At 44.6% G+C, this 16,517-nt stretch overlaps 1 protein-coding gene across 1 annotated transcript in view; it reads right to left on the bottom strand.

The window, feature by feature from the left end:
- Window positions 1–16,517, bottom strand: part of nup107 (nucleoporin 107) — a 45,393-nt gene that overhangs the window by 13,814 nt on the left and 15,062 nt on the right. Inside the window, exons 12-23 of the mRNA XM_083652276.1 lie at window positions 15,650–15,763; window positions 14,261–14,351; window positions 13,690–13,769; window positions 11,593–11,652; window positions 9,307–9,452; window positions 8,754–8,802; window positions 7,646–7,715; window positions 7,105–7,220; window positions 5,929–6,118; window positions 5,499–5,605; window positions 5,129–5,231; window positions 2,286–2,446 (exon numbers count right to left, since the gene is read on the bottom strand). Of these exons, the coding sequence (XP_083508402.1) occupies window positions 2,286–2,446; window positions 5,129–5,231; window positions 5,499–5,605; window positions 5,929–6,118; window positions 7,105–7,220; window positions 7,646–7,715; window positions 8,754–8,802; window positions 9,307–9,452; window positions 11,593–11,652; window positions 13,690–13,769; window positions 14,261–14,351; window positions 15,650–15,763 (1,287 nt within the window). The remainder of the gene's footprint in view (window positions 1–2,285; window positions 2,447–5,128; window positions 5,232–5,498; window positions 5,606–5,928; window positions 6,119–7,104; window positions 7,221–7,645; window positions 7,716–8,753; window positions 8,803–9,306; window positions 9,453–11,592; window positions 11,653–13,689; window positions 13,770–14,260; window positions 14,352–15,649; window positions 15,764–16,517) is intronic.

Raw genomic sequence — 16,517 nt, 5'->3', positions numbered from 1 at the left:
ATCTGCTCACTGATGCCTACCATCTCATCGGACTTTGCTACAAGTTTTTATTAACTCTGTCTGTGACACAAGTTGCATGTGAGCGAAGCTTTTCAACATTAAAATTTATCAAAAACCGATTAAGGAGCACAGTATCACAGGAGCACCTTGAAGCCTTTATGTTGATGACAACCGACAAGGAGACTCTGGTTTCGTTGGACACGGACTGCATCATCGACAGGGTGGCAGAGAAGAGTGCGCTGATGCGGCGACTGCTGCTTTAATAAGGTGAGACATGCTTCTTGTTTCTATTCTATTCTATTCTATTCTATTCTATTCTATTCTATTCTATTCTTTTGTGGTTTGGTCATAATGATACTGCTGGCCTTGTTTGCTAGGTCCTATGTGTGTGTGAATCTGGTCGCCGTACCATGCTGTGGGCGTGTGTTTTTGGCTGCTGTGCTATGCGTGATTTAATGTGTTTGTGTAGAAGTGTTCTTGGAGACAATTATTGCTGCCTTGTTATGGTGCGGTGCCTCATGCCTGCAGTTGTTGGCGGGCCATGGCCAGTGGTGTGAACTGTGAATTGAGCCTGGCCTGGGCAGTAACAATGTACTTAGTCTGGTGATTATGGATCTTTCCAGGAGGCTGAGCAGTTTGGAAAATAGCCTTGGTTACACCTGCTCAGTCTATTAATTTAAAATGAGATATTTCTCTAAATCTGGCTTCCAACCCCCCACAAAGTGCGCCGCCAAAAATTTTGCCGCCCTTCGGGCGGCCAAAAATTCGCCGCCCTACGGGCGGCGACAGGCTCCTCCCCTGGGCTGGTCTGGACTTTCTGCCAGGGCCTCTTTTTGGTCCCAGTCCGGCCCTGCTCGCCGACACTTGAAAGTGTCGACTCAAGTCCTCATTTCTGTCGGCGACCGTTTCAAAAGTGTCGGCAGACAAAGCATAAATTGGGCTTAAAGGGATACACCACTTTTTTGGAAGTTTAGCTCATTTTCCACATCCCCCCCACATAAGCAAGATACACCATGCCTTACCGGCACTGTCCGCTCAGTTTACAGTGAGCTACAGTCGTGAAGTTAGTTAGTATCACCATAGAATGGAGGCTAATAGTACAGCTGTTCGAAATCTGCCAAAACACACATTTCACGGTGCCAAAATACATGTTGTGCTTCGGGTACTCACCACACGATGAAATGTTAATCCAAAATGCACATAATCTGTCTTTTTGGAAGGAAAAGATGTAGCCGGCACTACTTTCTAAACATGGCCGCCGACCTCTTTTCCTTCCAAAAAGACAGATTACTGTATGTGCATTTTGGATTAACATTTCATCGTGTGGTGAGTACCCAAAGCACATGTATTTTGGCACCGTGAGATGTGTGTTTTGGGGGATTTTTAACAGCTGTACCATTAGCCTCCATTCTATGGTGATACTAACTAACTTCATGACTGTAGCTCACTGTAAACTGAGCGGATAGTGCCGGTAAGGCATGGTGTATCTTGCTTATGTGGGGGGGATGTAGCAAATGAGCTAAACTTCCAAAAAAGTGGTGTATCCCTTTAACAAGCATTATTACACGGCCTTGTTGAATACTCGCTTCTGATTGGTCAATCACAGCATTCAGCAGTCTGTAATTGCTGTATAACAGAGCGCTGTTAGTTATATCAGACCAGAGGCCACGTCAGTCATATCAATCAGCACAAAGAAGTAGAATCAATTTAACAGCACACTGACACCCTGTGGCAAAAAAGTTAGCAACAGTCTGATAAAATGGCAAGGTAACTAACTATTGCTCTCTACATCAGTGTTCCCCCTACCATTCTGAGGCCAACAGCGCCCCCGCCAGGCCAGAAAAGATTTTTACGATTTTTTTTCCTGCTCTCCCCAAAATTTCAATAAACCTTTATGGCATATTATTACAATACAACAATACTGGTGTTGACAGTAATAGAAGATGCCAAATCATTCAAAACAATAAGCATTTTGCTTTTAGGAACATTGTGCCAGCGTGCAGCGCTGTTCCAAAACGTGTCAACGTCTGTTGTTGCCTGGGAAACGCACATCCCCATAATACATCTGTTCGCATTGCATCCCATAATAGTATGATGATACTTGGGATGCCATTGTGAACATAGATGCGAACAGGTTAGCTAAAAGTTTAGCGTCGTCAGCGAGCGCCCCCACCGTTGCGGTCGGGATACATTTCGAAATCCCTCCAGGCCTGAAAATGTGTCTAGGGGAAACACTGTACATAATATACAGCGAGGTGGTCATAACAGACAGACAGGTAACAGACCAGGTAGGCTCTGATGCACAGGTGTTCTCTGATGGCGTTCTCGTCCTCGGCAGGAAGGGGTGTGGCCTGGCCAAGCCCCGCCCACTGGCGGTAAATCTCCCTCATAGAATCTTCTGGAACCTTCGAGAACACTGCCTTGGCTGCATCGTGCTTCTGAAGGGCTGAGATACAGACAGGCAGGTAAGACGGTATGAGATAACCTTAGGCAAAAACACCAGTTTCACAGTATTGTGCACCTCTAAAATGTGTTATTTTTAAAACCTCTTGGTAAAGAAAAGAAAAGAAAAAGCCATTGAACAAATTAGATTTTTAAATAACATAATAGTAACTTGGAACTGGGGATGCACCGATCGATCGGCACGTGACCGGAAATGGCCGATTTTCACGTGATCGGCCTCGATCGGTGATCTGCGCCGGTCACTCTAAATAGCCGATTCTGTGAGCCGATTTTCACATGACGTGCGCGCACCCCAAAGCACTGAGACAGGCACCCAGCCACAACGCCACAAACGCCAGCATACCTTCCTCGTTGTGGATTTTTTTCACCGTCAGTGAAGTAGACAAAGCTCGCAGTTTGTCACACATGCAAGTCGAAAATAAGCCGTGGAGACAGAGATGCGGCCGAGTCCCACTCGGCTGGAGTCCAGTCTGAGCGGCTCGCTTCACCTCACTGGCCCCTCTCTCTCTGCTCTCTCTCCCCGGGAAGCGGTGCTCCAGCAACCCGCCACGGCGCACAGCCGGCTTGGCGAGGTGAACGTGAGCATTGTGTCCAGTATAACCATTCCCCGACCTGCCTTTTCCATTCCACATCAGCGCTGCTGCCTCAGCCTGTCACTCATGTTGCAATGTGGTGGATACAGGAGAGACTACCGTAATTTCCGCACTATAAGCCGCACCGGAGTATAAGCCGCAGCAGCAAAATTGCCTGTTTGTTACATATATAAGCCGCACCGGACTATAAGCCGCAGGTGTTTTAATGTTTTTTTTTTTTTTTTTTTTAATTGTGTTTTAATGTTTAATTACCATATGTAAGGGTTCATGCACAGAGGGGATTGTCGGGAAAGAGATGGCTGTTTGAGGAAGCTCCCATTTATTAACATTTCAACAAAACAACATAACACAACACCACCTGTGTTTTTTTTTACAGTGCACACAGTGTCCGCGGTGTGGTGAAAAGAGGGCAAGAGAGGAAATTAAAACAGAAGTGGATTTATAGTTAGAAAGAGTGCTAAAGAAGAGAGAATTCCGTTTTTTTTTTTCCCCGAAAAAATCCATAAGGGCCAAAAAACGGGGAAAAAGCCGCGGCTTATAGTCCGAAATTTACGGTATTTGTTTCGTATTGCAAATAGAACGACATGAGAACGATGGACATAATAATAAAAATGCATCGGACTCACAAGTGTGCAACGTTTTCTGTGCGTGATGATATTTTTTCGGATGGCAGATAAAAATACGCATACCAAACTTCGGACTGTGTGTAAACTCCGCCTGATATTCAGACTGAAGATCGTTACTGTAACTCATAAACTCATTTCCCCTCTACTCAAGAGGACTGGTCTGGAGCCAGTCTATAAACTCCTTGTCCATGGATCATTTTGATGTTCTGTTGCACCTGTTTTCTTTTGGAAAAGTAAATGCATGATAGCTGTGGGATATAGGCTATTGGATTTAATTTAATTTTTGTATTCATTGTATTTGCACAAAAAAGCTCTGTCCAGTAGCCTAACCTGGAACACTTTTATTTTGAGATGTGTTTGAGTGAGATGGTCCTACTTCATGCAAATGATAAGAATTGTTTATTTGTTTATTTGGATTTATTTGGATCCCCAATTTTCAAACAAAGTTACAAAAACGTTTGTGTAAGCTGTCAATTGTTGTTTTTAGAAAAAAAGAATCGGAATCGGCAAAAATCGGTATCGGCAAGTCAGACTATTCAAAAATCGGAAATCGGAATCGGCCAAGAAAATGGCAATCGGTGCATCCCTACTTGGAACATTAGTAAATGACTAATAATAACTTGGAACATTAGTAAATGATGTATGTTAACAATATGTTAGGGGTTATAATATAACACTATAGAACATAAATAACGGAATTATTTGCTGAAGACTGGATGGTGTGTGATGTTTTGCATCATCATATCAGCCGATACTGAGATATGGTGATATATTGGTGCATCCCTAGAAAATGAACTTTGTTCGAGACTTGTCTCTGTCTCAGCAAAATACTCTTGTGAGATTTGGCAACAGGTGCTCACGTTAGCAGGGAGCGATTAGCTAAAGCTACACGTGAAGTTCGCTGGTGTAGTAGCAAAATCTGTGGTTGGAAAAAGTATTTTATTTAATATTTTAGTTACAACTAGAGTGAGCTGACAAGGGGCAGTTTTGTGTTACATGTGTCGCGTGTGGAGTTTTGAGAACTCACAATCCCTCGCTCAAGTTAGCTTGCTACGTCGGCACGCCAAGGGAGAGGTGATCACGCCCATTTATGAAACGGGCAGAGGAGCATTCCTTACTATTGCCGTAGCCTGGGATGAGGTACAGTATCTATATCATCCAACATCTATTGTGTAACGTTTGTGTTGGTGAAAAGTGCGTGTGTGTCTCGAGACTCCTGTCAGCTATCAACCTGTAGCTAACGGCTAGCAGCTCGCATGAGCAGCGCTGCTAACACAGCCAAAAAACTGCTGATACTGTCAGAACCGTACGACGCGAAATATCAGTGGTTTTGTAACGTGACTTTTTCAAACCTTGGTATACCTTGAAACGGGCCCATGCCTAGCAGACAGACAAACAGACAAGACAGGTAGATAATTGGGTGAGACAGGCAGACAGCTGCAATACCCAGGAACTTCCTCATGATGGCGTTGGACTGCTTCAGGGCCTCGGCTCGGTGGGCGGGCTCAAACAGCAGCCAATCAATCACATCGATCTTCCTCTGGTCTTCCTATCAGAGCAGACGTGAGCAGACTTCACTTTAACTCAAGTGTACTACTTCCTTTTAAGACCTTTTCAATATATTTTAAGACCTCAACGCAACAAAATTTGGATTAGAATTTGCCCACTTGAGTACCACCAATAAGGGAAGTGTTGGGCTTTAGACCGTGCACTACTAAAATCTTTCTTACTTTTTTAGCTGTTTTTGTCCAGAAACAGAGTCAAGATGTGTTTCAATCTGGAAAATAACCATTTGACTGAAGTGTGTGTACTGTACCTGTGTAGTAGCAGTATCCAGGCTCATGTCATTGTGTGTAAACTCTGTGTCATCTCTCTCTCTCACAGTCTCCACCACCAGCTTAGTTACCGCGGCAACATCCAGCCCTGCATGCACACACACGTATCACAGGTCAGTGATATTGGGTGATATTTAAGGAATCGCCCCACAATACGATATTATCACAATACTTAAGTCACGATATGATGTTCACCATTTTTCAATTGCAAATGATGTCGCCAAAGGAAAAAGCGTTGTCATCAATGTCGCAAGCACCTGACATTTTATAGAATAAAATATCGCAACATGTGGCAATCATGCAATACGATATATTGGCACACAAAATATTACTAATAATATAGCAATACTATCGATTCCCCCCCACCGTTATGTCCCAGTGATGATGTCACAGTGATGTCACCCCTCTTACCCGCTTCAGCAGCGAGCTGCAGGCAGCGCCTCCTCTCCTCTGATTGGCTGACGGTCTGCAGGTACTGGGCGTACTGGGCGGTGGCCAGCTCAGCCGGAAGCTGGCTGCTGAAGCTGGCCACCAGCTCCCCCTGCTGGGCAACTACCAACAGCGCCAGGTAGGCCTTCAACACATCCACACACACCTCCTCCTGAGAGAGACAGACAGACGGAAGGAAACGTTTCATATTGACAACAGGAGGACAGCAGCGGGCTTCAACACTACAGCACAGAGGCAGGCGACTGAAGCAGGATCACTACAATAGTGAATGTATGGTGCAAAACACGTAAGGTTACAGATCCTGTCCCCACGCGTGTTCAATTCAAATAGCTGGTAGAAAACAGACTGAATTAACGTCAGTGACGGATAGAGTACGGTCCACTGGGCTGGTTTGGATTTGAACATCATGGTGAGAGGCAGAGACACAGCAGGCTAGCTTCACTCATAATGGAGTTGCGTCATAGAAGCAAACGTGTAATTCACTGGAACAACACATAGGGGTGAAAATAGGAAATAATTTGTAATTTCTTCTTTCTCCACATTTTCAAAACACAATCTGTCAGAGTAACTAACACAATCTGTCAGAGTAACTGTCTGCTTCTCCTAATGTGCGTTTAACACTAGAAGGGCCAGAATTAACAGAACTAGACGCGAGCAGTCATTTTTTGACTGCTAAATTGCAAACTCTAGAATCTCTCATGATAAATACCCAATGAGAGCTAAATGCAGTTATTGTGTTTGGATATCTAAAAAAAGAAAGAAAACGAAATAACAATAAAATGTGCATTTTAACAAGTTCACCATAATTATACATTTGCCTGTGCAGTCAATATGACCGCTTATGGCCATGATCATATTTTCTTTGCCTTTTGTAATTGATATAAAACCAATTTTAAATGAAAATACAGACGGGTTTATGAAAAGTCAGGTACCAGCAGCATTGTATTTTTTAATTCAACAAAGTTATTGCACGTATACATTTCAAAATGGTCAAAATGACCGGTGTACTGGTTGAGTGGAGTTTGCAGTTTTTTTTTTTTTATATATAATTTAATTGGAGCAGTCATTACAGTTCTGATATTCCCCCCCTCCCACATTTGAAAAAGTATCAGCACTAGTGTGTGTATGTGTGTGTACCTTCAGTGCCATGCCCAGAGAGCGGTAGAAAAGCACCAGGTGTGTCATGAAACGCAGCAGGTGAGAAGGGAGGGGCTTGGAGTCTGCCAACCAATCAGAGAACTCCTCCATCAGACCTGAGAGAGACAGAGAGACAGAGAGACACACAGACACACAGACACACACACACACACACACACACAGAAAGAGAGACAAAGAGAGAGAGAAAGAGCAAGACAGAGAGAGAGAGAGATTATTCTTGACTTTATTATTATTATTATTGACATCACGAAAGTGACATCGGGCAGCAGGTGACACAAATCATGACTTACAACACACGCCCACCCGAGGCAATTGTATTATAGGATTTAAGTAGTTAATGCCTCATTTGCATACATACATTTTCAAGAAACTTGTAATACAAAGAATAATTTGATTAATGTAAGTAATCAACTGGGTAAGTTTTCATGGTGACATCTCTTAGGTACAGTATGTATCGTAACTCTAGTTCTATGATCACAGGCTGCAACCTGGGGGGCAGGGGTCAGGGTGTTTGTCTCACCGTCCAGGTCTCCCAGGATCACAAACTTCTGGATCAGGTGGTAATGCTCTCTGGTCTCCTGCAACACTCTCTGCACACACATGCAAACACACACGGGCAAGTTATGTATTTTATTATCTCCGCCAGGCAAATGCCAGAGGAGATCATGTTTTGTTCGTTCAGGGGGTGTGTTGAGTGTGTCTGTGTGTCCCTCCTGTAGCTCAGAAACCATAAGAGGTACAGCTACAAAACTTGGTAGGTATGTTCATATAGGCCTACCTACCTTACTATGGGCTAAAAAAATTAGACCAATTGACCTGATGGTGGCGTTATAACAGCCCTCTACGTTTTGGTTCATAACTTTTTGAACCCTAGTGTCTACAATCGAAATTCTTTTTTCCCTGGATTCCTGGGGTCCTTACAGATCTACTGATATAGGCCCCGCCCATAACTCAAGAACGCATTCTCCCATGCTAACCAAACTTGGTACAGGTATGTACTCAGAGCTAGTACAATTTGTGGGTGTCATTTCGCTTATAGGGGGCGCTATACCAATATTTCAAAATTTAAAAGGCCATAACTCGGTGGTTGTAAATCATAGAAACACTATTGATTGACTGTTGTTTTTCTTGGGTCAAGCCACATCTATCCATGGAGGGCCCGCCCATCTCTGCCCTCGAGGTTTGCCGCCATTTAGAATTTTGTCCAAAACTACTATTCCCGCTACTCCTCCTACAAATAATGTCTGGACTGTTCTGCACAAAACCTCACTTTTTCTTTAACTCCACACCAAGTTTTCATATAATCGATTTCCAAAGTTTGGTGGGTGGAGCCTATTTCACAAAAAAGTCCCACTATAAACCATCAATTCCGGGTTGTTTCACCTTTGACAAATGCTTCCGCCAGATTAAAGACAACACATTACGTGATGTTGTTGCCTGTTTTTTCTCTAAATGTGCACATTGGTTATTTTCCTTGTTCGGCATAGCGGTGCCTGGCGGAGATCTGCACTCCACTGAGTGCACTTTTCTAGTTCTACATTAATTTGGAACATCTGAATGGAAACTCTGTGTGTGTGTGTGTGTGTGTGTGTGTGTGTGTGTGTCTGTGCGTGTGTGTGTGTGTGTACCTTCGACTCCGAGGCCTGGAGTTCCTCAAACACTTTCTCCATAGTCCAACTAGAGAGAGTGTTAACAAGTAAGAGTATTATAGTTCACTCCAAAGACCATAATGCAGTGGTTCCCAAATGGTGTGGCATGAGTCAAGTCCAGGTGTGCCGTGGGCGAAAAGCAAATCATTTTAGTTTCACTTTGGTACGTTCTAGAGATGCACCGAATGATCGGCACGTGACCGGAAATGGACGATTTTCAGCTGATTGGGCATGACCGGTGACCTGCGCCGGTCAGTCTACATATCAGATTCTGTGTGCCGGTTGGCTCCGCCCCTTTTTTCCATGTGACATGTGCCAAAGCAGCGAGACGCAGATGGGCTGCAGCCAGGTGGGCCTTGAGATTTTGGCTTGCCATTTTGTGTGCCTTGGCCACAAAAAGTTTGAAAACCACTGCCATAATGCATTGTTCTGTCGTGTGTGTGTGTATGTATGTGTGTATGCGTGCGTGTGTGTGTGTGTGTGTGTGTGTGTGTGTGTATGCATGCATGTGTGTGTGTGTGTATGTGCATACTTGGCCTCCAGGTAGTCTCTGGGCAGGGTGTCCAGCTCCTGCTGGCTCATGCCTGAAGACCTAAGCTCCGCCTCCACCAGAGAGTCCACGGTTACCCTGAACAACGCCCACACACAGTCCTCCCACGACTCACACACCGCTAACAGCTAACACACACACACACACACACACACACAGTCAGAGAGTCCATGGTCACCCTGAGGAAGGCCCACACACAGTCCTGCCAAAGCAGCATGTACGTACGTACTAGGGCTGTGGCGATTCACTTATCTCCCGATTCGATACTATCACGATTCTTGGGTGCCGATTCGATTTATATTGCGATTCTTAAGTATTGCGATTCTACGATTATTGCGATTCGATATTACGATTTATTGCGATTTTTGTTTATTTTTTTCTTTTCTTTTTTCAGTTAGTTTGCTTTTTTACACTAGATTAGAACATGGGAAAAGTTGAATCATACACTAGAGACTGTATATTATATCATGAGTAGGGCTGGGCGATATAGTTAAAAACAGGGGCGGACTGGGATCATAATTCAGGCCGGGCATTAGATACCAAGCAGGCCAGGCCGATATGGGCTGACGCGCGTGAAATTTGGGCCGTTTGAAGCCCAATTTGGGCCGTTTGAAGCCAGATTTGGGCCGTTTGAAGTCCAATTTTACAATGAGATGCACCCACTTTAACCCTGAAGTGTAATTATTACTTCAGACTAACTAATAAAGTAATAAAACCACTAGTAAACCAGTAGGCGGCGTCTGGCCTGCAGTTCAGTGAGTGGCCTGACTGCAAGCACCAATTTTTCTTTTTTTCTGCGATTATCGATTCTGGAATAAAAGATCGATTAAAAAAATTGTGACATTAAAAATCGCGATACTTAGGTGAATCGATTTTTTCCCCCACCCCTAGTACGTACCTACGTACATTACTAGGGATGTGGATTTTCGGTTCATTTTGCTTTCGACTAACCGACCCCCTTAACCGGTTAATCATCGGTAAAACATTTTTTAAAGAGGTGAAATATTAATTTTGTGGCGTGCCTTCACTCCAGCGCTCCAGTCAGGGTTCAAACAGTGGTTTCAGATGGCATATATGCGACACACACAGAGACAGAGAGGCCGGAGGACTTACAAACAACAAACAAAGCGGGGATATTCTTCACAATCCATGTGGAAGACGCTTGTTGCTTGAAACACGGGGGGGAGATCTGTCTCTAACACTGAGCGAACGTAAATTGAAAGTATGGACCATGACAGACGAAAGAGAAAGGCAGAGAAATGCAGTTTTCACTGCCTGCCTGCAGGCTGCAGCGACGTATCGCTGTCGGGGCGTAAGGGAAGAAAGTCTTCCACTGCCTGGCACTCACGAGCAGCATCGCACAATTTACGTCCTACTTTGTCACCTTTCTGGATGAAGTAGTCCCACAACGGTCTTTTTTAAACATGCTTCTACATTAAACATACGTTTTTTGTTTCTCCTGTCCCATTCACTCGTCTGCTCAAAGCAGAGAGGAGCAGGCGGGGGCGGGGGTGTGTGGTGTACATGCTGCATGGAGCTCTGTGTGTGCGCTCCGGCTGCTTTTGATCACACATCAGACAAGTAGGTATGAATGAAAATCGAAAATGCCACGTTTTAATAGACGTATATATATACTAGGGATGTCAACGGTTAACCGTTAATCGATTAACCGTCGCTAACGTCGTTGTTCGGTTATTGCTGTCGGTCTATCAGTTAATATTTAAAAAAAATTTTTTTTTTTTTTTTTTGTCTATTTACTCAATGAGCTCATGCCCAAACAAGGCGTGTCTATTTAGATGCTGAAATGGATGACAACTTGTCATCCATATAAGAGCCAGAATGATTTTGGAATGATTACCTGATCAAAATGTGGCAATAAACTTATAAATTTCAGCAAAGCCAACAAAAAATAAAGGCATAATTCTAACACAAAAAGCATTAACATTTCAGCATCTAAATAGACACGCCTTGTTTGGGCATGAGCTCATTGAGTAAATAGACCAAAAAAAAAAAAAAAAAAAAATTTTTTTTTTTTATATTAAAAAATTATGAATTAACCGATAGGTTAATCGATTATTAGCGTCGGTTAATCGAAAGTGAAATTAACCGAAAATTGACATCCCTAATATATACTTGTTAACATTGCTTTCCATAAAGTAGGGAAAAAATAGACAGATTGGCAACACTGTTGTATGCAAATTAACATGCCGATTGTCCGTTTAACCGACATGCTTAACTGATCAAACAAACACACACACAGTATCTTACCACTTTGAGGTTTCCACTCAGTGCAGCGTAGATGGCTCTCTCATATCTGTTCAGCTGCTCCTGAAAAACACACATACACACACACACACGGTCACCGCTGATCGTAGCTAGCCCTTTCCAAGCCAACATTGATCAGGTAAGCTTTGCTTCACTCTACAGTCTGACGGCCTGTTTCATATTGTGCTTCGCAGCGAGCACGCTTGTTGGAAGCCTAGATCAGTGGTCCCCAACCACCGGGCCGCGGACCGGCACTAGGCCGCAACGCATTTGGTACCGGGCTGCCCCCCCCCAATGTTAATGGAAGTAACATTAGCTTTTAGTGCAGACCTGGGCAACTTGCGGCCCGCGGGGGCCACATGCGGCCCGCGAGCACCACCTGTGTGGCCCGCGCTGGAATTGCATTTTTTTTTTTTACAGTGCACCTGAACGCAACATGCAAGATACCTGCTGAATAAGTGTCCAAATGTTCATGTCATTCTGGCCAATAATCTTTATGACTAAAAGGCTGAAAGTAATCTCATGTGTAAGAAATGACTGTTCTACATTGAAGTAAAAATTTTAATAATTAACTGTTTTGGATTTTTTTTTAGCTTCAAGAGTGTATTTTTGTTCGTATGACCCTCAACACAGGTTTTGAGAATCCCGGGCCACTTACTGACACTTATGCTTAAATTAACCCACTCATAAAAAAGATCAAAAAGGTTAATTTCAAGCCCTGCAGGGAGAGCAGGTGGTGATATAGGAGTGAGTGAGAAAAGGATCAAATATTGGTGTTTAAGACTGAATGATGACATCACAACTGTTCATTTAAAATGAGTTATTCCTCTAAACCTGACTTCAAAATGCCCCAAATCTTTTCGCGCCAGCGCCGTTCGGCCCTCAACCCTCAGCTAAATCTGGCCCTCTGGTAGCGAGGAGGACATTTTTTTGTGGTCCTGTCTATCATCGAAGTTCCTGGGTTATGGCATGACAATATTTGTTCGGCCCCCGGCAACAATCTGGGTTTCTCATGTGGCCCCCCATGAAAAATAATTGCCCACCCCTGTTTTAGTGGATAGCAGCGTATGCTAATGTTGTGTAAGCATTAGCTTTAGCAGGCTAATAGGGTCTGCAGAGTCCCTGCTTGGATAGAGCAGAGGGCAGTGGAGCTGTCAGGGTTAGTTGGTGGGAGTGCAAGGTGTTGGTGGTGGTGGGTATCAGATGGTGCCACTCCACCGCATCTTCCTGGCTTCGGAGTTAGTGGATGGTCATGTGATGGGAGTTGAGATTGAGTCCCTTCTTTTTAACTCATTCCCCGCCAGGGTTTCGGTCATTTTTCAGTGATACTCTTCTTCCGTTCTTTAGTTATCGACACTTGAATGTAGGTCGTTTTCACAAAAAGACGCCCGTTGCTCACCAGGAAGCCGAGGTGTATACCCGTTTGTCCAGTGAAGCGAGTGAGAAATTCACCCTGCACAGAGAGTGGTCACGCCCTCATCTTGTCCGTGGGGCTGGTGGTGCTCCCTGGTACTCGATGTGTGGAGGTCTGGTGGTGCTTCCTGGTACTCGATGTGTGGAGGTCTGGTGGTGCTCCCTGGTACTCGATGTGTGGAGGTCTGGGGGCATATTTGCCGGCTGAAATTGACACTGTGTGAGGGTTGACAAAGCGGATTACTAGTCTAAGTGACAGGAGAAGTGATTGGTGTGCGTTTACCATGCTTCTAGTGAAAGATATCCTCCAGCGTTGAGTGACTGTCACGAGCCCGTGTCACAACGCGTCGAGCCCGGGGGTGAACATGTCCTTGCACCGCTTTGAGGATCCAGGCTGGACGTGTTTTATGCGCTCCCTCCATGAAGGGAGATCGATGATGAGAACGCTCGCTGGTTTTGTGAGGCAATAACTCTGGCTAGTGGAGGAATATACGAGTATGGTACCACTTCATAAGGTGGCCAAGAGCGCCATCTATCGCATGGCAGTGAGAAGACCGGTTGACGTACAATTACGTCAATGAATGAATTAAGGCCATTGATCTGGTTCTGGGATGGGGTCTTCCCAGGTTCCTTTGATGTGTGTGTGTGTGTGTGTGTGTGTGTGTGTGTGTGTGTGTGTGTGTGTACCTCCTCAGACAGCCTCCAGCAGCAGGCCTTCCAGATCCCTCTGTGAGGGTTTCCCTCTACTGGCTGCAGCTCAGTACTGCCTGCACACACGAACGAACAAGCGCACGCACACACACACAAACACACACACACACACACACACACACACACACACACACACACACAGACACACACACAGAGAGAAAGCATTCAATACAACTAGGATATGATGTGATCAATAGAAGTTGATCAGAGTTTGACAGATTAGGGACCTTCTATGGACCAATGAAAGGGTAGGGTTATTCCAGGCCGTCACAGGTTCTGTGGACAATACTGAGAAAGCTGAGAAGCTTAAAGGAAGGGTACAAAATAATGCCTCACTAACATCTTTTCAATCTGTCCTAGGGGAGTAAAGGTATGAGTATTCGTACCAAACCGTATTCGTAACGAAACCATACCGAACGGTGCAGCTGTACGATAATGTATCGCAAGAGGATCACAATCAATATATCAATATTTAAAAAAATGGTCCCACCCCTCGTAACTGGTAACTAGCAACTGTGACCTGTGTCATGTTGGGGTCAGAGGTTACCTGAGGTCATGTTGGGGTCATGGTAGAGTTTCCAGCCCTCCAGAGTTGCTGCTCTCCAGGCCTGACCACACCGTTTACACAGTCTCTGAGCCTACACACACACACACACACACACACACACACACACGGTGTAAGACTAGATATTTGTTGGGCAATGCAGATGGGCAGCAACGGGCAACGCAGTCAGCCTGTGTTGGGGCAGCTGACACTGCATCAGAACATCTGACCTGATGAAGTGACGTTGCCAAGTAGGACACAAAATTATGCTTTTTAAATGGGGTCACATGGTGAAATATGAATTTCAGTTAGTTGTGTTTAACCTCTTGCATTGCACTGTAACACGGGCGTTACGTTTCTGATTTTTTGCTGTTCATCTGTCATTAAAGCTTAGGTTTCCTACAAAGCAATGCTTTAATCAAACTACAAGCTAATGACATCTAAGTAGGGCTGCACAATAAATTGCATTTTTATATATGATATAAACATGTGCAATAAACACATTGCAAAGACTGCCTGTAATGCAATGAATATCAAAAATGATTTTATTCACACGCTCCATGCATTCACTCAGCAATCATGCGATGGTTTAGTCGTGTTGTAAATCTGTCTGTACCTCCCCTGTCTCTGTCTCTCTGTACCTCGTCTCTCTCTACCTCCTGTCTCTCTCTCTCAATTTTCAATTCAAAGAGGCTTTATTGGCATGACCATAGTGAATAATAGTATTTTCGACTTGCATGTGTGACAAACTGCGAGCTTTGTGTCTTCTTCACTGATGGTGAAAAATATCCACACTGAGGACGACATGCTGGCGTGTGGTGGCTGCTTCCTTTTGGCTGCACGTCACGTGAAAAAAGGCGGGGGAGCCGACCGGTTTCTGATAATATTGACAGGTGGTGATGAAGTGCAGCTCTGTCTCCCACCTCTCGCATGTCGCAGTGTGAGCACAGCCTCTCTTCTGCCGGCAGCCATGTTTGCCTGTGTCTGCCTTTTTCAATGGCCAGGCCGTGCTCACTGAGTCTGCACTTCATCAAGGTGGTTCTCAGTTTGGTATCAGTCACTGTGTGCAGGTATTCTGCCACAGTGTACTGTCTTTTTAGGGCCAGATAGCATTGCATTTTGTTTTGGGTTTTGGTTTGTGTTTCTCAATGAGTAATATCATTTAGTTTCTGTTGAGTTATAATTTGGTGTATTCTGATGTGGAGGGTTAGTGTGTGTTAGTCAACTGAGCATCAGGACCAGCTGAGTGAGGGGACTGCTTTTGCTCAGCTCTTGGTGTTGCAGGGCTTTGTAATGTATGAGTGGTCACTGTTTTTCAAATGTTGCCAGAATTTGATTGCCCTTTTTTGTATTTTCTCTCTCTGTCTCTCTCTCTGTCTGTCACTCTCTCACCTCCTCTGTCATGCCGGCTCTGATCAGACTGAACAGGTTCTTCAGCAGTCGGGCGTCGTCCTCTCTGTCCAGGTCAGCCAGGGGGCGCTGCTGCCTGAGGGGGGCATCTGGGTCCTAAAGACAGTCACACACACACATGCACAGAGTTGTGTGACAAAGAGCCCTTTTTGAACAGAGATCCAGACAACAACAGAATTTTGGTGTAAAAAAAGATCCGCCATAAGGCCCCCTCTGCACTTTCACACAGAACCAAGCAGCCGTGCCATATTTCCGCCCTGGAGTCTGCTTTTAGATAGCATCCTGGATTGAAATGAGGCGTGAACCATGGGCGTTAAGATTATTATGTCCGAGGAGTCTATTTAACGAGCAACTTTCAATATTCGTCTGATTGACTTTATGGATCACAGAGGCAGCATCATGTATTACAAGCTACAGGTAACACAAGGCTTTCTGACCTTTGGTTCCAGTTTTTTGTAAAGCATATTCCCATGTTGTGAAGTAGCCTAATGAAAGTGTCTTGACTGGACGCCCGCGTGTCAAACAAGCTGCAGTCTGCTTTTAATAATGTTATCGTCGTCGTCATCAATATAGACCACTTGGTTTCTACTTTTAGAAGTTTGACTGTCTGGTTATGTCACTTTCAGAAGAGCAGAGCTCGTCTCAGACACAGTGGGTGACGAGAGGTGCACAGTTGCTCGAGTGACTCGCCACAGAGTTGGGATATAGGCTGTAGTACAGGGGTCTCAAACTCACGGCCCCCGCCGGCGCATGGCGCCCCCTGTGTGGCCCACGATGGAATTGCACAAAATATTTTTATTTTTTTTACAATGCACCTGAACGCAACATGCAAGATACCCGCTGAAAAAGT

Source organism: Poromitra crassiceps, assembly GCF_964638095.1.
Source record: "Poromitra crassiceps genome assembly, chromosome: 2".
NCBI lineage: Eukaryota > Metazoa > Chordata > Actinopteri > Beryciformes > Melamphaidae > Poromitra > Poromitra crassiceps.
The sequence above is the reverse complement of the archived record's forward strand: the minus strand, read 5'-3'. Positions and strand labels throughout refer to the sequence as shown.